Here is a 23,355-nt window from a genome sequence, read left to right on the forward strand (position 1 = left end):
ATATATATATATATAGTGTGTATATGAGTCTGTGTGTGTGTGTGTGTGTGTGTGAGAGAGAGAGAGTATTAGCCCACAAAAATCCAATGCTGCCATCATCTATTCATGTTTTGTTTTTCCTTTGGGAAGTTGCATTCTCCTGCCTCTCTGGGAAAGCAATGGTGCAACTCTGCTCACTCTGGCAGCCAACGAGAAGATTCCTCGCTTCCTCGGGGGGCTTGGCAAGAGGCTTTTGTGCTAGGGAGTCTCGTCCAGGGAGCCTGGAGAACTTATGAGTGTTCTACTTGTATGGAAGAGAAAGTTCTCTAGATCAGGTTCTCTTTAGGTGTTCCAAGTTAAAAAAAGGACAAAGTAGATTCTAAACAGGCAAACATTGTCCCATTGTAGACACAGGATTTGCTAAGCCCTATGTTCATGAGCTTTGAGCTGACTAGATAATAGTCATGTGGTCACATGGGAGGGGTCCCAGGCCTATCAGTATGTGTTTGGAGCATGACAAAATGTCAGGTGGTTATCAGAACTGAAACCAGGATAAGCCCAGGGAATGAGTCTGCGTTCAAGTGACAGAGAAACAGTTGCTGAGGTCAAAGGTAAGTTTATGCCTTAGAAGCATAGTGAGAAGGGATAGTGATGGTCAGAAAGAATGTCAAAAGAATGGATACTGAATTTTAACAGGGAAAGATGAAGTGCACAGTTCATGGGCAAATACAAGGTGAAATCAAAGATAAGATGAAAGCTTTAAGGTAAAAGAAGAAAACTGAGTGAGGGTGAGAGCAAGGGTCTTGACGAGTGACATCATAACATTTAGGTGAACTCACGGAGCTCCTTTAAGGCGCACTGGCCTTTTCAACTCCTGCTTGACAGAAAGAAGGAATTCTGGGGGTAGGCGCCAGAGCCCGGGGATTGCGGGGGGGTTAAGCCATGGCTTGGGACACCCACTTCCCATATCCAAGTGCCAGTTCACACCCTGGCTACTCCTCAAATCCAGCTTCCTGTTAATGCATCCTGGGAGGCAGCAGATAATTGTTCAAGTGCTTGGGCCCCTGCCACCCACCTAGGAGACCGAGGGCTCCTGGCTTTGGCCTGGCCTACCCTGGCTACTGCAGGCATTTAGGAAATACACCGGTGAGTGGAGGCTCTCTCTCTCTCTCTGCCCCCCTCTCTGTTGCCCTCACTTTCATGTAATTGAAAATAAATGAATGAACTTTTTCTTAAAAAATAAAAGAGCAATTTGGGCTGTTTTTTAAAAAAGGAAATTCTATACTTCAAAAGGTTCTTAGAAAATCTGTATTATGAAAAAGCTATGCATGGATTTCAACATTTTTTTGCTATATAACTTACTTTTAAATTTCACTTTTCCATGAACTTTTTGAAGGCCCCTCATACAAGTTTGAAAAACTTTGGAGACAGGCCGGCACCACAGCTCACTTGGCTAATCCTCCACCTGCGGCGCTGGCACCCCGAGTTCTAATCCCGGTTGGGGTGCCGGATTCTGTCCTGGTTGCTCCTCTTCCAGTCCAGCTCTCTGCTGTGGCCTGGGAGTGCAGTGGAGGATGGCCCAAGTGCTTGGGCCCTGCACCCCATGGGAGACCAGGAGGAAGCACCTGGCTCCTGGCTTCAGATCGGTGCAGCACGCCAGCCGTGGCGTCCACTTGGGGGGGTGAACCAACGGAAAAAGGAAGACCTTTCTCTCTGTCTCTCTCTCTCTCTCACTGTCTAACTCTGCCTGTCAAAAATAAAATAAAGTGTTACTTAAAAAAAAAAAAAACCTTTGGAGACAAAGATAAAAGGGAGAGTTTTATGATATGAAGGAATGGCAGTGCAATTCTAAAGATTTGTTCCACTCACTCTGATAATAAATTTGAGGAGACAAGATGCACACAGTTGGAAAAACTAAATTGTAGCACAAGGAAGATTGAGTATAGAGTGAATGAGTACACTAAACAGAGTGCCATAAAAGCTGTGAGATGGAAACTGATGGAGGGAGTGGGACCTTCAGGGAACACTGGAAGGAGATGTGGACGGGTATAGAGGGCAAGAAGGAGGAAGGCTTCAGTTCAGCCTTGGAACTGTCTCACGTCCCCCAGGGCGGTGGGGACAGGAGGAGAATAGCTTTAATGATTGTGCTCATGGATCCCCAGAGTAGAAAGGCTCAGCTTTGGGAGTGTCTAAGCCTGTGAGAATTCAATTTCCAACCTCTGAGCCGCCTCTCTTTGCCATCTTAGCTCACTGGAAAAAGGGCCTGCCACGGTGTCTGCCTATGACAAAAACAAGGTTTTGCTGCCACCTTGTTCACCTGTGCAGCATTACCTACCAGTGATAGTTCATTACCTACCAGTGATAGTTCTCATTGCAGTTGAAGGACCTTCCAAGGGGAGGCATGTCCCTAGATTGCTAGGGTTGCCCTTCCCTGAGACCCTGCTCCAGCCAGTGCAAAGCACCCACTCAAGCAGAGAATGTGCCGGCTCCCAGAGCTGCATACTGGAGCTGCCCAGAGGCCACCGAGTTTCTGATCTGGACCAGAAGAGGCCTCTGAGACTCCTTCAGTCTCCTTCATCCCACAGCAGTGCATGCTGTCTCCATCCCGTCTCTCTGCCTGAGGACATCCTGACTTCCTCAGAGTTCCTCGGGGCTCCAGGAATGATAAGTAGGGTGCTGACTCTGAACCTCTCAAATATGACCTGCCACCAAGGATGGCTTTATTTTAATTTTGTATCTGGCATAAATATGAACTATGTATGAATGTGTCGGAAATTAATGCTTCCACGTCTAGAACCCATATCCCTTCGTTGGTTGCCGCACAACCCACTGTCCCTTCTACTGCCCACCTTCAGACTTCAGAGCTATCGCAGTCATGACCCATGGCAGAGGGAAGGTGAGGAGCCCTTGGCCTGAGCTTAGTGGGATTGTTCCCCACCCCACCTTCCTGCTCTTCCACTCCGACCCCCCTGTGCTTCCCTGCTCTCTGCTGTTGGGCCCTTTCCTCATCCCCTGCTTTCCAAGGACTGGCCTTCTTGCCTGTGCGCAGACCCTCAGTTAACATAAAACAGAGAAATGTGTTCTTGGCAGAGGTAGCAAATGGGGCAGTGCAGACAGCCTGGATTTTTAGAGTCCCATGGTCTGAGGGGTTGAAAGCTGACTCCATGCTTCTTGGATGTGTGACCTTGGGTAAACTACTTTTGCCCTCTCAGTTTCTAGTCCTCGTCTGTAAAATAGAGATCAAACCAACCTTTCATTGCGAGAATTGAATTAGATGCAAATAGTGTCCACCACATTGCCTGTCACTTAAGAGATGTTCAAAAGTCATAATTTCCACCCATGTCCCTACAGCCCAGGCACGTGTTCAGCAGTCCACTGGCCTACTTCATGGAATGCACTGTGCAGGGAGCAGTTGGTGTCTGAGGGTCTGCATGTCGATAGTGACCATGGCTGTGGGAATTCACATTGCCTTGGATCCTTGGAGAGAAGGCAGAGTCGGTCTTTGTCCAAGAAAGCCTAGAGAAATGGAGAGAAATGGAGGAAAATCAGAGCAGGAGAGCAAAATAGGCACAAGATGTTAAATGCTGCAGTTCTTGCTATCTTTAGACACTGTTCAGGAGAGCCTGAGACCTGAGAGCCCTGGAGCATCTTCTTGAGTGAGGCCCAGTGCCGCCAAGGAGGGTCCCCTGATGCCAAAGCCCATCCTCTGGATGTGCTGCTGAGGGGACGCACGTGGATTGCAGCCCTCCCAGCCATCTCTGCCCTCTAATTTGATGGGTTTCAGTGTGCTGTTCATACTCATTTTTATCTAAGTTTTCATATGGCTTATTTTGGTGTCTGCCTATCTTTGTTTTCTAAAAAATAGAAGACTTTTGGAAAAAAGAAGTAGTAAGAAAGAAAAATATATTTTCCTACAATAATTAAAGTAGTTTTTCAATGTTGACTTATTTTACTTATTTCAAAGGCAGGAAGAGAGAGAAAGAGAGAGAGAGGCTGAAGGAGAAGTTTCCCATCCACTGGTTCACTTCCCATGTATCCACAATAGTCAGGACTGGGCCAGGCCAAATCCAGGAGCTAGGAATTCAAACTGGATTTCCCACATGGATGACAGAGGCCCAGTGACTTGAGCCATCACCTGCTGCCTCCCAGGCTGCACATTAGCAGGTAACTGGATCAAAAGTAAAGCCAGGACTTGAACCCAGGAACTCCAATATGGGATGTAGGTATCCCAGGTGGCAGTTTAACTGCTGTACCAAATGCCTACACGCCCCCCCCTCAATTTTTTTTTTTTTTTTTTTACTGTAGTACTGTCCAAGACCAACTGAAAGCTGGAGCCAAAAATTGGCCTGAGCCCCAGGCTGGAGGGGCTATGGTCTGAGTTACTATTTCAAGTTCACAGTGTTTGAATGTTCACACACACACCTTTCTGAGTTTCTGAGCGATCCATCTTCCTGAATCCTACACTATGCTCATGGGGGCTAGCTTTTCCATGTTGGACCATTCACCTTAGCTGTGAATCAGCCAGAATGGGGGAAGGAGGGAGTTGAATGTTGATTGCATTGCTTTATTTTCAGTGCTACTTTTCTACAGCAAATATTGCTAAGTAGTAAGAGAGAGAACCAGCAGGAAGGAATCACTCAGCAATAAATATGAGAGGCTGCCTCACTTCCTGCTTGTGTATGTGATTGTATCGATTTGTGATTACAGTTTTACCCCAACTTCCAACCCCGGTCATAGTGGAAAACGACACTGCTTTCTATTGTTTGTAATACTAAGGGCTTTAATCAAACAGAAATTTACCAGTGGAGAGTATAATGAGTTCAAGACTGTCCAGAGAGCCTTGGGATTATATAGGGAACTATATGTCTTAGCTTTCCCTCTTTATTTGCCAAGGATTGCTGCTGACCCAGTGATTCTGAGCCCAGAGTAGTCAATTGAGTGAGGACAGGATCCACAGCTGCTCTGTACAGCCTTGACCCATGGTGATAGCTTTGTTGTTGTTGTTTTTATTGTACTAAAGCAACGAGAAGCTAAAGTAGGAAAATGGGAACTAATTCCCCTTAGATTTTTTTTAAGATGCTATACCACTAGAACAGTTAGATGGGGAATTAACCAAGCTCCAAATGGAGACTGAAGAGTGGGATGTCTATACGAGAAGTAGCATGGGTGGAGTTTCAGGGATGTTTGTCATGGGTCCACTAGGGCTTTTCTAAGTTGTGTAAGGAGAGCTTAACGTTAGGAAGGGGTGCAAGTCAGATCTGAGGAGACTTCAGATTCACAGCACAGAGCTGTGGCAATCAGGATTCAAATACTCGAGACAATTGGGAACTTTTCTGAGGGCACTCATGCATCCACTCAATTCAGGTATTTAGCAGGCACCTAGGAGGCGTGTGAGCACTTTGATAAGACCTGAAAATGTCAGTTCAACAAACACGCACTTACACCGAACCCAGCTCCTTTTAAGACAAAGAATGACAGGCTTCTCACCAAGCAGAAGGCCTGGGTTGCAGACAGGGCCCAGCACGCTCCTGACGGTTTCTCTCCAACCGGCTCTGTCTCCTCAGTTTGCATCTCTGGTAGGCGCAGGTCTGATGCTGCTCCTGATGGTGAAAGCAGGCCACTTCTTCTCTGAACTGCCAAACGTAAGTAGATGCGATCAAGTAGGCAAGTGAAGAAGAAACTCTGGATTCCGCCCTGGTGGGGCATCTCGGAGAACTGCATTCGGCTTGTTCCCGTGGTTGCTATAGTCTGACTCTAGTCCTTTTCCTCTAAAACAGTAGCATCTACATACACACGATATAGAGCTTGTAACTGTGTATTTTTAAAAAGATTTTGTTATTTATTTGAAAGGAAGAGGTACAGAGAAAGAGAGAGAGACAGAGATCTTCCATCCACTCATTCATTCCCCAGATGACTGCAATGGGCGGGGCTGGGCCAGGCTGAAGCCAGGAGCCCAGAGCTTCACCCAAGTTTCCTGCATGGGTGGCAGGGGCCTAAGCACTTGGGCCATCTTCTTTCTCAGGGCTTTCTCAGGTCATTAGCAGGCAGATTAATCCGAAGTGGAGCAGCCAGGACTGGAACTGATGCTCAGATATAAGATAATGCTGTTGTAGGCAATGACTTAACCCACCGCACTATAGCACTGGGCCCTTTTTTTATTTCTTTTTTAATAAATAAATAGATTTATTTGAAAGTCAGAATTACAGAGAAAGAGATTGTTCATCTACTGGTTCAACTCCCCGGATGGCCACATCAGCCAACATTGGGCCAAGCTGAAGCCAGGAGCCAGGAGTTTCATCTGGGTCTCCCACTTGGGTGGCAAGGGCCCAAGCACTGAGCCATCCTCCGCTGTTTTCCCAGGCATATTATCAGGGAACTGTTGCCCATATGGGATGCCGGTGTTGCAGGGGGCAACTTTACAGGAAACGCCACGACCTCAGCCAGTGAATGTGTATTTTTATCTACATAACAGTGTAGCAGTGTCAGACTTCGAGTAAGCACTCAAGAAACCTTAGTTATTGGTGTTACTGCTATCATTTTCCTTTACTGCTTAAGCAGTAAGGATTCAATGAGAAAAAATGACCCAAATAGATTTCAGCGCAATACCCCATGCCTGACACATGCTTGGAAACTCACTGTGTTTTCATGCCATCTGTTTCCCTACACTGTTTCCAGAAGGCCTTGTTCTGTATTCCTGTGAACTGCATTCTCCCATGGCTTGCACAGCACCTCTTGGTTAGCTGACAAGGGTGAGTCCGAACATTGAGTTTTAACTCAGTGTTCAGCTAGGATGTCCCTAATAAGAATGTGCCATTTCTTCCCCTGTTTAAGACTGACCACCTGCCACTTGGTTTTGCCAGGTGTGTTCACTACTGGCCGTAATCAGTTTCTTCTTCTAAGTTATAATATAGACCCATGCCCAGTGGTCACCATTTGCTTGTGCGTTTTCTTCTTGCTTCCTTCACCCACTTTCCTGCCATACTTAGGGCTCTCTCCGCAGCAGCTTGGTTACACCCAGAAGTGGCCATTCCCGAAGATGAAAGGGCTGAATGTAATCCCTGTCCATTCGAACCCTTCCCTTCTTCCGGGCCAACTTCAGGTTTCAGTACAGCAGGACCCCCACAAGGCCGCTGCTGCCTTCCACCCTTCTGATTCAAGGATCCTGGAGCCCAGGCGTGGAATCTGCACAAGCAGGGGAAGCAATGAATAAGCTCGTGTGGAACACACAGCTGTGCTCTCACTCCCAGCCGAAACCATCTCCGAAACTCAGTTTAGACAGCACCTTTCTATAACTTGAGGGGTCTGTTTTAGCAGGGTCATTCACTAATTTACTTTGAATAAGTGATGTTTTATGCAACTAAAAGCAGCAGATTTTTATTAATTTCTTTTTATTGGCAAACAATAATTGTACATATTTATGGGATACAGAGTAATATTTCAATGCATGCATAGATTTTAATGATCAAATTAGGACTATTAGCATCTATTTCTTTATATATTCAAGATTTCTTTGTAGTGTGAACATTGAAAAGTTTTTTAGGGCCACTGCTGTGGCATAGTGGGTAAAGCTGCTACCTGTAGTGCTGGCATCCCATATGAGCACCTGTTCAAGTCCCAGCTGCTCCACTTCTGATCCAGCTCTCTCCTATGACCTAGGAAAGCAGTAGAAGATGGCCCACATTCTTGGGCCCCTGAACCCATGTGGGAGACCCAGAAGAAGCTCCTGGCTCCTGGCTTTGGATTGGTGCAGCTCCAGTCATTGCAGCCATCTGAGGAGTGAACCAGCAGATGGAAAACCTCTCTCTCTCTCTGCCTCTGCCTCTGCCTCTCTGTAGTGCTGCCTTTCAAATAAATAAATAAATCTTAAAAAAAAAGAAACTCTTTCTTCAAGCTATTTAGAAAAATACAATATGTTACTGTTAACTATTGTTACCCTACTATGCAATAGAACACCAGGATTATTTTTACAATGAGGAAAAAAAAACTTTTTAATTCAATAAAAATAAACCTTTCTGAGGTATAATTTATATAAATATATGTTTTTATAAACTTAATTGACTTTGAAGAACCCAAGAATGATACATCTTTTGTGAGCACTTAAACGTAACTATAGCTTATGAGACATAAGAATATCCTCCACTTAATGCACTAAAATGAAGTAAATCTTTAAGAACAGGTTTTACTGTTAGCTCTCATAATCCAACTCTTTGAGGACAGAGGTCCTGCATGGGAAGTTAGTGCACAGTGACTGCTGTTGTTAAATTAACAATTAACACTCTCACGTATGACATCAGAGTGATCACCCAAGGCTCTTGACATGAGCTGCCAAGGCTATGGAGAGGCCTTTTGTGACCACAGACTCTGTCAGTATTTGGACAAAGCAGTAAGCAAAGTGGAAGCTCTCTCCTCCCTTCAGAGAAAAGTACATCCTTCTTTGATGACCACTTCTTTCCACTGGGGTCTCACTGAGGTGCTTCATGTAGGACACTTTTTGCCAAAGTGTGTTGGCTTTCCATGCCTGAGATGCTCTTACTGGCTTTTTAATCAGACCAGAATGACTTAAGGGCGGATTCTGAGGTCAGATTGTTACTTAAAGTGATTGCCATTCTATGAGTCTGCTGTATGGACTGAAGAGGCAGATTTAAAACAAACAAACAAACAAAAAATCTAGGAAAACTAACAAAAACTGTCAGAATTCACTGAAGGGTAGTGATAAAAGCAGGTAGCAGGCCGGCGCCGCGGCTTAATAGGCTAATCCTCAGCCTGCGGTGCCAGCACCCTGGGTTCTAGTCCCGGTCGGGGCGCCGGATTCTGTCCCGGTAGCCCCTCTTCCAGGTCAGCTCTCTGCTGTGGCCAGGGAGTGCAGTGGAGGATGACCCAAGTCCTTGGGCCCTGCACCCCAAGGGAGACCAGGAGAAGCACCTGGCTCCTGCCTTCGGATCAGCGCAGTGCGCCGGCCGCAGCGCGCCTGCCGCAGTGGCCATTAGAGGGTGAACCAGAGGGAAAAGGAAGACCTTTTTCTCTGTCTCTCTCTCTCCCACTGTCCACTCTGCCTGTCAAAAAAAAAAAAAAAAAAAAAAAAGCAGGTAGCATTCCTTTATAATAAACACATTAGGGACAGGACAGCTCTAGCTTCTGGCAGGCAATGTCGTATCACAGGGTTTGCATAGCATCTAGCTAGCATGTTTCAGGGCAAGAAGATGTGAAGAAAATCTAGTGGATGGAATATCAAAATTTACTGCAACAGTGAAGCTCCGTGAGTGTTAGGCTATGGAAGACTTCTTCATTCCCTGAAAAACCATGGAGTGGTTGTTGTGAAAACATGATGCAGAAGAGTGTAAACATGATGCAGAAAAGTGTGTGAAAAAATAGAAGGAGAATACACCCAACATGCTAACAATGGTTATCTTTAGAAAGATGAAAATTACGTATGAGTTTAATTATTTGATACCATGAGCACATTTGACCTTAATATTCAGAAAGGCAAAAGTTTGGTTGTATTTTGTTTCATGGAAAGATCTGTTTCCTTTCCGTACTCCTTGTCTCAAATCCAAGAATCTTTCAAAAACCCTATGAAGGGGAGTTTTTTTTTTTTTTTTCCTTTTTACCACATATCTCTCTACGAACTGCAGAAACCTGGGAGGCTGGATGGAAAGAGGATGCTATGGTGGAAGAGACATCATATTGTAACTTCATCTCTGTTCTTGTCTTCTGTCATGGCACCTTACAACTACAGACAAACTTGAATAAAAGCCCAATTGGAACTATTTTAGAGTTTCTATGAGTAGATGCTCTCCCTCCCTCCCTCTTCCTTTCTCTCCTCCACCCCAACACTCAGATTTATCTGGAAGTCAGAGTTACAGAGAAAGAAATCTTCCATCCACCGGTTCACTCTCCAGATGGCCCACAACTGCCAAGGCTGCGCCAGGCTGAAGCTAAGAGCTTCATTTAGGTCTCCCACATGGATAGCAGGGGCCCAAGCACTTGAGCCATCTTCTGCCGCTTTTCCCAGGCCATTATCAGGGATCTGGATAAAAAATGGAGCGGCCAAGACACAAACCGGTGCCTATAAGGGATGCCAGCATCGTAGACAGTGGCTTTACCCACTACGTCACAACACCAGTCTCAGAAGTTCCCTTTATTTATCACTCAGCAGTCAATGGTTTTCTAGACAATTTTGGTAACACAGAGATGTCAAGAAAACTAAACAAGGCAAGGCCAAATAGCCAAAGACAATACAAAAACCAAAGGTGCCAGCTCCTATGGGTCTTGACTAACACACCAAAAGTGATGATGCTGAAGCACAAGGGACTAGATGGCTGCACTTTTGGCTTCTACTATGTATTGGATATTAGTTTGGCACTGAGTGTCCCCTAAAGGCCCATATCTTAAAGGTGTGGCCCCCAAAGTCTTATGTTTAAACAACATGGGGACTGGGATTGGCATTGTGGACCAGCACGTTAAACTGCCACTTGCAATGCCGTCATCCCATATCAGAGTGCTGGTTCAAATCCCAGCTGCTCTATTTTTGATCCAGCTTCCTACTAATGTGCCTGGGAAGGTAGCAGAAAATGACCCAAGTTCTTGGTCCCTGGCACCCATGTGGGAAACCCAGATGGAGTTTCTGGCTCCTGGGTTCAGGCTAGCCCAGCCCTGGCTGTTGCAGCCGTTTGGGGAGTAAACCAGCAGATAGATTTCTCTGTGTGTGTGCGTGTCTGTCTGTCCCTCTTTCTCTGTCACTCTGCCATTCAAATAGATAAATATTTCTTTAAAAAAGGAAGTGGGGGGGTCAGTGCTGTGGCATAGCAGGTGAAGCTGCCACTTGCACTCCAGCATCCATGTGGGCTCTGATTTGAGACACAGCTGCTCCACTTCAGATCCAGCTCCCTGCTAATGCACTGGAAAGGCAGTGGAAGATGGCCTGGGTGCTTGGGTCCCTGCACCCATATGGGACACCCAGATGCAACTCTGGGCTCCTGGCCTGGCCCAGCCTCTGCTGTTACAGCCATCTAGGGAATGAAGCAAAGATGGAGGATCTCTCTCTCCCTCTCTCTCTCTCTCTCTTTGATTTTGACTTTCTAATAAATGGATATATATTTTAAAAAATGCAAAGAGTAATTATAAAATGATGTTTGTTAAATCCAGTGGTTCCTAACTCTCAAACAATTAGGATTTGTACTAAAAGCAAGCCTTACTGTTATTTAAAAAAAGAAGAAGAAGAAGAAAGATGGAAAAAAAGAAGTAGATACTATATTCAATTTTGGTATTGAAGGTGGGGACTTTGTGAGGTGACTGGATTGTATTGGGCCATTAGGGTGGAGACCCCATGATGAATCCTTGTGCTTTTTAAGAGACCACATGTACACAGACACACATCTCACCCCCTCTTGCCATGTGTTGCTCTGTGCCCCTTAGCACCCCAGAGGCTGAACCAATGAGCCGCCCTTATTTGAACTGTGAATCTCCAGGACCATGAGCCAAAATCCACCTCCTTTCATTATAAAGTTGGTTGCTCCCAGTATTTCACTGTAGTCATGAGAAGCCGACTAAAACAGCTGTCCTTCCTCTCACTGTCTACAGTAAACTCTGAATCTAACAGGGGCCTGTTGTGGCCGTGCTGAGTCAGGATTGGCCTTTCCTTGACCTCACCTTGTGTGTTTAACAAATTACGGAGGAAAGCAGAGAACAGTATGGAGTATATTTGGACAGTGGGTTGGAGCACGGATGTGCCATTCATATGAACTAGCAATGCAAAATATCTCTGAGAGACAAAGCTGATTAATTTTGTAGTTCCTGTGTGGGAATTTGAGAGTTTTATACCCATGACCTCTTCTCAACCCTCCCTCCCAATCCCCCATCACAAAGGGAAAACAAGCAAGGTTTATCTTTTCCCCACAGGCTGTGCTGGCTGGGATTATCCTGAGTAATGTCCTGCCCTACCTTGAAGCCATTTACAGCCTCCCCACCCTGTGGAGGCAGGACCAGTATGACTGTGTGAGTGTAGATGCCCTCCCTGGCTGGGGTGGGTAAGGACAGGGAAGGTGGAGAGAGGGAAGACGTGAAGAGCAGCAGCAACTCGTTGTTGCCCGATGCCCTAGTTTTGGTTTTTAAGGGGGGAGTCAAGGTGGTTGGTATGTGAAACCACAGAGGCCTCATCCCAACCGTGCACGCTTAAATCAGAGGGCTTCATTGGATGGTTGCTGCACGTGCAAACCTAGAAAAAAGGATTTGTCTTCTGTTGTCTGTCTGAAAGACTTTTAATCCAAGGAATAGAAACAAGTCCAGGGTAGGGGGCCCAAATCCTAATAGGAGGAGGGGGTGTCTGGAGCACTTTCCTCCTCCTGTGAAACCAGAGGACAGAAAGGGAGAGGAACAAGAAATAAAAGACGAGGTAGAGAATATGATAAGAGGAGAAAGAGACCACAGAAGCAGAGAAATATTAAAGGGGTAATTTTCGCAGCCAGATCGCTGAGGATTTAAGCGGGGATGTGGTCCAGTGGACAGATGGGGTTTCTGGTCCAGGAGCAGGGACAGAACTTGCAGTGGACTGGGGAGAACAGGAGAAGCTGAGTGCAGACCTTGACAAGCAGCGGGTGGTGGGGAAGGAAATACTGGAGGGAGTTTTAGACTTCTACGCAGGTGAGGATAAGGTCACGGGTGGAGAGTGCTGGAGAAGGTGGTTGAGTCAGGGGTTGAAAAGATCTGCAATTACTATCACACATCTGAAAACAGCAGGTATCACTTGATGAGTGTTCTGCTTTACCCATAAGGCACATAATAGTGTGTCTGTTTCGCATGAGGAAACAGAAGTTTCAAGAGAGAACTGGGGAGAGACCATTTTGGGGATACATGGAAGAACTAGGTGCCAACTCTTTGTGAGGGCTCCAGTCCATATGGCTGTGGGGTTTCTTTTTTCACCTCTAAACCCCAGGTATAGGAATGGAGAGAGGGAAAGGTGAGATGAAAGATGACACTGGACACTTTCTCAGTTCAACACGTTTTCATGATCCTCTTTTCCCCTTGTTTTCCATAAGATTCTTTGGCTGGTGACTTTCTCATCCGCGATCTTCCTGGGACTGGACTTCGGACTACTGGTTTCCTTAGTGTTTGCTTTCTTCATCATCACTGTTCGTTCGCACAGGTACTTTGTCTCGGGCAGTAGGAGGTTAGCTGTGCCAGGCAAGGCAGCTGTGGCCTACAGCAAGTGCTTTTCCTTTCAGAACCAAGGTCCTCCTCCTGGGTCAGATCCCTAACACCAACATTTACAGAAGCATCAATGACTATCGGGAGGTGAGAACCCACATCGTCCCACTTCTTTTTTTTTTTTTTTTAAAGATTTATTTATTTATTTGAAAGTCAGAGTTACACAGAGAAGGAGAGGCAGAGAGAGAGAGAGAGAGAGAAAGGTCTTCAACCCGCTGGTTCACTCCCTAATTGGCTGCAATGGTCGGAGCTGTGCCGATCCGAAGCCAGGAGCCAGGAGCTTCCTCCAGGTCTCCCACAGGGGTGCAGGGGCCCAAGGACTTGGGTCATCTTTTGCTGCTTTCCCAGGCCATAGCAGAGAGCTGGATCGGAAGTGGAGCAGCCGGGACTCGAACCGGCGGCCATATGTGATGCCGGTGCTGCAGGCAGTGGCTTTACCCCCTACACCACAGCGCCAGCGCCTATCCTACTTCTTTACCCTGGGAGGGGGACGCTCCAAGCCTGGCGCTTAGACACTCCACAGAAGCCCCTTTCTGTCTGCTGCCTGCTGCACTGCAGACACACATGTCCAGAGGAAGAGGACATGGTGTCCGAGGCTACAGGCAGGTGACCCCTTATCACGATGCAGCCAGCTGAGGACCATTTCAAATGGAGGGGAAGGTCAAAGAAAGAGCAGAATGAGAAAATGGGGAGGGGAAGAAGACAGAGGAAAAGCAGCAGGGTGAAAATGGGAGGAGAAACTTTCTAGTTCTTGCCTCTAATTAGAAAGAACCCCAAGAGGTGAGAACTCCCCCTCAGCTTCTCATTTTGCCTGGCAGATCGTGAGCATTCCCGGGGTGAAGATCTTCCAGTGCTGCAACTCCATCACGTTCGTGAACATTTACCACCTCAGACGCAGGCTGCTAAAGGAGGTGACCTCTCGCCCCGGCCTTCCTCCACAGCCGCCCCCTCCCGCCCTCCTTCCCATCATGCACCAGCTCTAGGAGCGCTCTCTTCTGTCCTCCAGGTGGATATGGTCCGAGTGCCTCTGAAAGAAGAAGAGATTTTCAGCCTGTTTAACCAAAGTGATATGGACGCACAGGAAAATAAGATTTTCCGGTGTTCCTGCAACTGTGATGAAGTGGAGCCCCCACCCAGGGTTAGAATTGTCTTTTTTTCTTGCCACTTTCTCCACATTTTATAATGAAGTGCACTAGTAGTTTAAAAAAAAAGCAAGTTAAGGGACTGGCATGTTGGTGCAGTGGCCCATATTGGAGTGCCTAGTCTGAGTCCTGGCTGTCCCACTAGCTCCCTGCTAATGCACCTAGGAAGGCAGTGGGTAATAGCCCAAGTGCTTAGGGCCCTGCCACCCATGTGGGAGACCTGGATGGAGTTCCAGGCTCCAGGGTTCAGCTTGGCCCAGCCACAGCTGTTGCAGCTATTTGGAGAGTAATCTTTGTATATCTCTCCCTCTGTCTGTGTGTCACTCAGCCTTTCAAAATCAAATAAAATAAATCATTTTTAAAAAAGCTAATCAAAATCCCTGAGGGATTTTGATTTTCAGATGTACCATGGAGAACTGGAAATCCAAGATTTTTACTCAGAAATGAAGACGTGGGTTCAGGATTCGACGTGAAAGTGGCCATGGAGAGAGGCTCCTCCTGGACAGTGACGAGCCTACACTTTGCCTGTTGAAGATGCTGACACTTCCCTCGCTATACCTCCTCCTGGCTTTAGAGCTGTGCAAATAAGTGACTGAAACGTTGTTTTCTGACTCCAGCTAGCGCAAGGCCAAGGTGGCTGGGGTTTGGAAGGTTCCACCAGGGTCTCCTGATGTCTGCCTGAGACCGAGGAAGCAATGGTGGGGAGGGGGGTGGAGTGAGGGATGGGGCTGGGGTGGGGAGACAAGCACAGTTTGCTATTCTGGAATGAGATCTATCTTTCTTTCTTTCTTTTTTTTTTTTTTTGACAGACAGAGTGGACAGTGAGAGAGAGAGAGACAGAGAGAAAGGTCTTCCTTTTGCCGTTGTTTCACCCTCCAATGGCCACTGTGGCCAGCACACCGCGCTGATCTGATGGCAGGAGCCAGGTACTTCTCCTGGTCTCCCATGGGGTGCAGGGCCCAAGCACTTGGGCCATCCTCCACTGCACTCCCTGGCCACAGCAGAGAGCTGGCCTGGAAGAGGGGCAACCGGGACAGAATCCGGCGCCCCGACCGGGACTAGAACCCGGGGTGCCGGCGCCTCAAGGTAGAGGATTAGCCTAGTGAGCCACGGCGCCGGCCTCTGGAATGAGATTTTATTTTCCCTGATGAGAATTGCAAAGTGTTCATTATTTCTAACCTGGACTTGGTCTAAATCTCCTCTTCCAGCAGAGCAGGCTGCTCCTTTGTGGCTTCTGGGCCTTCTGGTGATCAACTGTGCTGTAGCTGACACCCTGGAGAGGCAGCTCTATACACACAGACACACACACACACACACACACACACCTCTCCTCCCCATCACGCAGGCACCTGCAAATCACTGCCTACTCATTCTTGGGCACTAATTAGAATATCAACAAGCTCAAATACTTAACATTTGTTTGTGGTGAGAACATTTAAAATCTTTCAGCTATTTCAAAGTATACATTAAATTTTTTTAAAGTTTTTATACATTTGAAAGGCAGAAAGACAGCAAGAGTGAGAAAAAGACAGACAGAGGGTACACCCATCCACTGGTTCACATCTCAAAAACCTGCAAGAGCTGGTATTGGGCCAGGCCAAATTCAGGGGCCAGGAACTCAATCCAGGTCTACCACATGGGTGGCAGGGACTCACCTACTTGAGCCATCACCTGCTGCCTCCCAGGGTCCACATTAGCAGGAAACTGGAATCTGGAGCAGAGCTGGGTCTGAACCCAGGAACTCCGATATGGAATGTGGGTGTCCCACATCTTAACACGTAGGCCAAACACCTGCCCCTATAATACATTATTATTAACTATAATCACTGCACTGTGCAACATAACACCAGCGCTTACTCCTCCTATCTTACTGCAACTTTGTACCCATTGACCAATCTTCCCCTTTGCCCTGTCCACCCTCCCACACCCAGCCTCTCATAGCCACCATCCCACTGTACTTTTACAAGTTTGGTTCTTTTAGATTCCACATATAAGTGGGATCATACAGCATGTTTCTCTCTATGTCTGGCTTCTTTCACTTAATGTCCTCTAAGTCTATTCATGTTGTTAGAAATGAAAGAACTTCCTATTTATTTAAAAGCTGAATATGCTCTTATGGTGTATGTGTGTGTATATGTCTGTGTGTTTTTTTTTTTAAATTTTCATTTTATTTGAAAGGCAGAGAGAGAGAATGAAAGAGATTCTCCATCCCCTTGTCCACTCTCTAAATGCCCAGAGTAGCTAGGGCTGGGCCAGGCCAAAGTCAGGACCTAAGAACCCAATCCAGGTCTCCCACATGGTTGGTAAGGACCCAACTACTTTATTTATTTATTTGAGAGGCAGAGTTGCAGACAGAGAGAAGGAGAGACATAAAGGTCTTCTATCCACTGATTCACTCCCCAAATGGCTGCAACGGCTGGAGCTGGGCCAACCCAAAGCCAGGAGCCAGGAGCTTCATCCATGTCTCCCATGTGAGTGCAGGGGCCCAAGCACTTGGGCCATCTTCCACTGTTTTCCCAGGCCATAAGTAGAGAGGTGGATTGGAAGTGGAGCAGCCAGGACACGAACCTGTGCCCATATGAGATGCCAGTGCCACAGGTGGAGGCCTAGCCTACTATGCCACAGTGCCAGCCTTGGACCCAACCAGTTGTCTAAAAACAGATTTATTCATTTACTGGAAAGGCAGAGTTGTAGAGAGAGAGAGGGAGAGGGAGGGAGAGAGGGAGAGAGAGATCGAGATCCTCCATCCACTAATTCAAATGGCCCAAATGACTGCAACAGCCAGGCTGAAGCCAGGGGCCAGGATTCCCAGGTGTGTGCAAGAGCCCAAGTACTTGAGCCATCCTCTGCTGCTGTCCTAGGCCATTAGCAGTGGATCAACCAGGTCATGCACAGTGCCCATATGGAGGCTGGCATTGCAGGCGGTGGCTCAACCTGCTACACCACAGCACCAGCCCTAGGACCCAACCATGTGAGCCATGACTCGCTGTCCCCTAGGGTCCATGTCAGCAGGAGCTGGAGCTAGAAACTGAGCCTAGGCACTTTGATATGGTATGTGGGCATCCCAACTGGCATCCTCTAACTACCAGGCCTAATGACCGCCTCCTATACCACTCATTTTAATCTATTAACCCAAGTGTGGATATTTAGATTTGTCTATTGCAAATAGTGCTACAGTGAACAAGGAGTATGTATCTTCAGCATACTGATGCCAATTCCTTTGGGTATAAAACCAGTCGTGGGATTGCTGGATCATATGGTGATTCTAGTTTTAGTTTTTTGAGGAACTTCTTCCAAAAAGGATGTATTAACATAGAACACCATCAATAATGTGTAAAGTTCACTTTTCCCCACATCCAATTGCCATCGCTTTTTTTATGTAATAACCACTCTAATGGGTATGAGGTGACGTCTCATTGTGGTTTTAATTTACGTTTATCTGATGACTAGAGATGATCAGCATTTTTTCATATATCTGTTGGCCATCTGTATGTCACCTTTTGAGAAAAGTCTAGTTAAGCCCTTTGCTCATTTTTAAATAGGGATATTTGTTTTCTCATTATTGAGTAGTTTGAGTTCTTACATATTTTGGATGATAGCTTCTTTCCAGTGCGTGGTTTCCAACTACACACTGTGGGTTGCCTTTTCACTCTATTAGTTGTTTCTGTTGCTATGCAGAAGTTTTAATTGATGCATTCTCATTTGTCAAATATTTTTTGGTTGCCTATGTTTTTTTTTTCCTTTTGGTCATAAAAAAGAAGTTTAGGGTCTCTGGGTATTTTTTTATTGTGTCAAAAACAAATGTGTAAAATAAAATGAGCCACTTTAACCTTTTTAAGTGTATAGTTCAGTAGTGCTAAGAATATCCTCAGGGGCACCAGTCACGCCCACCATCCACTTCCAGAACATTTTCATCTTACAACCTGTAGTTCTGTGGCCACTAAACAGTCGCCATTTCCCCGCCTCCCAGGCACTGGCAACCAAATCTACTTTCTGTCCCTGTTCCATCTATTCTAGATAGAATGTTGTCACTCCCCCTCTTCGTGGAGGAGGAGGAACGACACAGGACCCTGCGCTGTTCTTTTGTCTGCTCAGCCCTTCCTGGGTTTGCTGCTGGTTCTTCCCGGGTTGGCTACCGACCCTTCCACCTCTGTGGAAGGGCGGTTCCCCCTGCCACTTTCCCCACTTCCGCGGGGGAGCGGCACACCGCCGGCCGGCCGGCTCTCTCGGGGGCTGCACAGGTGTTCCTTCAGATAGATGTTCCTGGTGCATGTTGTCTCTCTCCTCCTTTATAGTCCTCTTCCACCAATCCCAACTCTGCTACCCACACGCCGAGTACGCTGCTCTCCTCCAATCAGGAGCAGGTCCTACAGTTTATTGGCTGAACTGGAGGCAGCTGTGTAGAAGCTGTTTCCTCCTCTCCCAGCGCCATATTGTGGGAGAGCAGATGCATAGAATAAGTCTTAATTCGAGTAACAGTCTAGTTCAAGTTGCTCCCCACAACTTTCTGTCCCTGTTCCATCTATTCTAGATAGAATGTTCTATACTGTTCTATCTATTCTAGATAGAATGTGTGTGGAACCATGTAGCATGTGACTCACCTATTTCACTTTACCTGTGCTCAAGGTTCATCCAGGTAGTTATTGTTTAAAAGAGATTTATTTAGGCCAGCGCCGCAGCTCACTAGGCTAATCCTCCGCCTGTGGCGCCGGTACTCTGGGTTCTAGCCCTGGTCGGAGCGCCGGTTCTGTCCTGGTTGCTGCTGTTCCAGTCCAGCTCTCTGCTGTGGCCCAGGAGGGTGTGCAGGATGGCGCAAGTGCTTGGGCCCTGCACCTGCATGGGAGACCAGGATTCCTGGCTCCTGACTTCAGATCGATGCAGCACGCCGGCTGTAGTGGCCATTTGGGGGGTGAACCAACAGAAAAAGGAAGACCTTTCTCTCTGTCTCTCTCTCTCTCACTGTCTAATTCTGCCTGTCAAAAAAAAAAAAAAAAGATTTATTTATTTATTTGAGAGAGTTAGAGAGAAAGGGAGAGACAGAAAGAAAGAGAGAGATCCACAGGTGCACTCCTCAGTTGACCCCAATGGCCGGCACTAGGCCAGGAGACAGGAGTTTCATCTGGGTCTCCCACATGGCCGGCAGGGACCCAAACACTTGGTCATCCTCAGCTGCTTTCCCAGGCCATTAGCAGGGAGCTGGATTGGAAGTGGAGCAGGTGGCATTGCTCATATGGGATGCCGGCATCACAGGTGGCAGCTTTACCCACTATGCCACAACACTATCCCCCAGGTAGTTCTTTGAAAAAAAAATTTTTTCAGGGCTGGTGTTGTGATGTAGTGAGTAAAGCTGCCACCTCTGATGCTGGCATCCCATATGGGTGTTGGTGCAAGACAAAGCTGCCCCACTTCCAAACCAGCTCCTTAGTAATGTGCCTGGGAAAGCAGTGAAAGATGGCCCAAGTGCTTGGGCCCCTGCACCCATGTGGGAGACGGAAGAATCTCTTGGCTCCTGGCTTCAGCCTGGCCCAGCCCTAGCCATTGCGGTCATGTGGGGGAGTGAACCAATGGATGGAAGATCTCTTTTCTTCTCTCTCTGTAACTCTAGCAAACAAATAAGACTTTTAAAAAAAGATTTGGCTGGTGCCGTGGCTCACTAGGCTAATCCTCCGCCTTGTGGCGCCGGCACACCAGGTTCTAGTCCCGGTCGGGGCGCCGGATTCTGTCCCGGTTGCCCCTCTTCCAGGCCAGCTCTCTGCTGTGGCCAAGGAGTGCAGTGGAGGATGGCCCAAGTCCTTGGGCCCTGTACCCCATGGGTACAGGATAAGTACCTGGCTCCTGCCATCGGATCAGCGCGGTGTGCCGGCTGCAGCGCGCCGGCTGTGGTGGCCACTGGAGGGTGAACCAACGGCAAAGGAAGACCTTTCTTTCTGTCTCTCTCTCTCTCACTGTCCACTCTGCCTGTCAAAAAAAAAAAAAAAAAAAGATTTAACACTCATAGCAATCTTGTTTCATTTCTATACCCACCCTCCTATATTGCCTCAAAATCATGGTATTATTTTGAAGAAATTCATAGAGTTTTTTTAATATTTATTTAATTGGAAGGTGGATTTATAGAGAGATGGGGAGAGATAGAGAGAGAAAGAGAGAGAGAGAGAGAGAGAGAGAGAGAGAGAGATTCCATCCACTGATTCACTCCTCAAGTGGCCCCAATGGCCGGGGCTGGGCCAGGCTGAAGCCAGGAGCCAGGAGCTTCAGCCAGGTCACCCACGTGGGTGCAGGGGCCCAAGCACTTGGGCCATCCTCCACTTCTTTTGCAGGCACATTAGCAGGGACCTGGATCAGGAGTAGAGCAGCTGGGTCTTGAACCAGCACGCATATGGGATGATGGTGTTGCAAGCAGTAGCTTAAATGCCACAAAGCCAGCCCCAAAATTCATAGTTTTACATGGAATTAAGGAGGCAACTCACTATTAATGTGATATATGAGGCTATTATTCTATTTCATGAAGCCTAAGATACTTCTTTCTTTCGCATCTCTGAAATTTGGAGGCATACTGTAACACGTGGCATGTTATAGTTTAATTTTCAGCATTTTTTTTCTATTGGAAAAAATAGTAGTGTGACTTAAAATTCAATGAAATAGGATAGTGAGCCAAACAGTGTGGTATGCATCCTGCAATCCTGTAAACTGTGTGTTTACAGTCTGACAACTCTAAAGCTTCCAGTAAGGTGAGATTGACAAGAACTCAGACTGTCAAGGAAGTTTTTGGGAGCAGGGGACTTGTGCTGGACAAGGGAGAGAAATTTGGATTGACATTGAGTAGGACAAAAAGGATTCCCAGTCCAAAGATGGGCTTGGACAGAGACATCAAGGTGTTAAATCAGCTTCTCTCAGGGTCAGAGCCTTGGCCAGGGAGCTGAGGTCAGGCGGACATGGCATGAGGGGATGGGGAGCAGATGAAGGAGCAAAAGTGAGGGCGTCTCGGAGAACTTCCTCTGCCGGGGGCTTGCACCTGTCTGTCACTGGGCCAGCACACACCTGTCCCCTGAAAGGCCTGGCCTCAGTGACCTTCAGGCGATGGGGACCTGTCCTTTCCTTGAAACTATTATGAGCATCTATCCACCCCACTCTTGTGTTTTTGTTTTGTTTTGTTTTGTTTTGTTTTGCTATGCAATGTGTACTACTTTGTATTGTTTTCATTTTTAAATTTTAAAAATGTGTTCATAAGAACATTGTTAGAATGATAACATTTTTAAAAACAGAAACATCACCCAGAGTTACACCACTCCAGCGAGTGAAGGACTTTCCTTTTTCCATGTACCTTACAGTTCTCATCCATCTGTGTTCGCTGTTACTCATCCCTCCAGCAGTTGTGGGCACCCTCCACATCTGGAGTTTGGTCTCTGTGAATACAGAGTACGCCCTGTTATCTCCCATTCCATTGTACTCCTAGTCCTCAGCATGGCCCTTCCGTTTCTCCAAGCACTCCGGGCCTATAAGGAGTAAGAAGTAAAGACAGCCCTGCTGAAGCACTGTTTGTCTTCCTAAGGAAGACTGCTAGACCAAAGAAGAGGCTGAGAAAAGAAATCCTTCACACCGAGTACAAGTTGAGTTTCCCTTATCTGAAATGCTTGGTGTTTTGAATTCCAGATTTCTTCAGACTTAGTAGTATTTTCACTTACACAGTGAGCTCTCTTGGGGATGGAACCTAATCGAAGCACAAGCTTTGTGTTGCGTATACATCTTACACTCGTTTTTACTTCAGCCCATCAGGTGTAGGATTTTTCACGTTGGCACTGAAGAGGTCTGAGAGTTTGGAGCATTTAGGATTGGGGGTTGGGATGCTCAACCTGGATTGTAGGCACTGGGGACTTAATTCAGATTGCAGGGATAAGGAAAAGGAATAAATCAAAGATGATTTTAAGTCCTGGCTCACTAGGGAAATGATAACGTCATTGATGGACATAGGAGTGAAAGGGGTGCTGTGGGTGATGGGAAAAGGAAGGTGAACGTGGCTTCAGTCAGACCTCGGCGTGGCAGCCAGATGCCGGAGTGAAACGTGCACACTGCCTATTCTGAGGCGAGGCTTCGTAAGCCGGAAGGAAGTGGGCTAGCAGAGAAGCACAGCATAGCTGCAAGGACTTCCAGCTCCCACGGAGACTCATCCCATTCTCCCCCAACTCTTGTCCCAGATTGTTTACACCGAGCGATTTGAGAGTAAACAGGATCCCGACACGTCCTCCGTGAACCTGGTGCGCTGCTCGCGTTTGGACAGCATGATCACCAGCCAGAGTGCATCAGAAGACCAAATGCCATACACGACGTCTTCCATCTCTCAGAGGACTCAAGGACAAAACTATGAGGACGTGGAGAAAGCCTGGTCTCCAAATTACCCCCAGCGAAACAGCTTGCAGCCACCGGCCGACCAAAGTCAGCAGAGGAGTCGACCGTTCACACCTTTCTCAGATCCCTATCTTCAGCCCAGCACCCACACCATCATCCTAGACTTCTCTATGGTGCATTTTGTGGATGCACGGGCTTTAGTCATATTAAGACAGGTAAGCACTGGGGACTTTAGCAAGACCTCTGGTCCCCTCTTACCCTCACTCCCACCCCAGCTTAGATCGAATACTCTTAGTCACTGACTAGCTGCTAAGGAATTGCTAGGCCACCATAAACGTAGACGCTCACGGTAGTTTAAGGCCGGCCAGAGAAAAAGGAAATGACCCAACCCCAACTTACTGAACCAGGATTGGTTCCGTAAGCATGGGACATTATTATGTACCATGTATCAAGGAATGAAAAAAAAAGGAGAATTTTTCCATGTACTCGTTGGCTATTTGTGTCTTCTTTTGAGAAACGTCTATTTAGATCTACTGCCCATTTTTAAGTTGGACTATTTGTGTTTTTTGCTACTGGGTTGTTTGAGTTCTTCATATGTTCTGGTTATAAACATACATGTATATATACACACATATATCTCCAGGAAGTATTTTCTCCCCTTCTGTAGGTTATCTCTTCACTCTGTTGC

At 46.9% G+C, this 23,355-nt stretch overlaps 1 protein-coding gene across 2 annotated transcripts in view; it reads left to right on the top strand.

Annotated features, from left to right (window-relative positions):
- Nucleotides 1-23,355, top strand: part of SLC26A8 (solute carrier family 26 member 8) — an 89,180-nt gene that overhangs the window by 53,292 nt on the left and 12,533 nt on the right. For both annotated transcript variants that reach the window (XM_089334017.1, XM_089334018.1), the window contains 7 exons: nt 5,544-5,621; nt 11,878-11,973; nt 13,014-13,120; nt 13,200-13,269; nt 14,001-14,093; nt 14,189-14,320; nt 22,517-22,882. In XM_089334017.1, the coding sequence (XP_089190143.1) occupies nt 5,544-5,621; nt 11,878-11,973; nt 13,014-13,120; nt 13,200-13,269; nt 14,001-14,093; nt 14,189-14,320; nt 22,517-22,882 (942 nt within the window). The remainder of the gene's footprint in view (nt 1-5,543; nt 5,622-11,877; nt 11,974-13,013; nt 13,121-13,199; nt 13,270-14,000; nt 14,094-14,188; nt 14,321-22,516; nt 22,883-23,355) is intronic.

The sequence above is a fragment of the Oryctolagus cuniculus genome, chromosome 5 (genome assembly GCF_051225735.1).
Source record: "Oryctolagus cuniculus isolate XC-2025 breed Fujian yellow rabbit chromosome 5, ASM5122573v1, whole genome shotgun sequence".
In the NCBI taxonomy this organism is placed as follows: Eukaryota; Metazoa; Chordata; class Mammalia; order Lagomorpha; family Leporidae; genus Oryctolagus; species Oryctolagus cuniculus.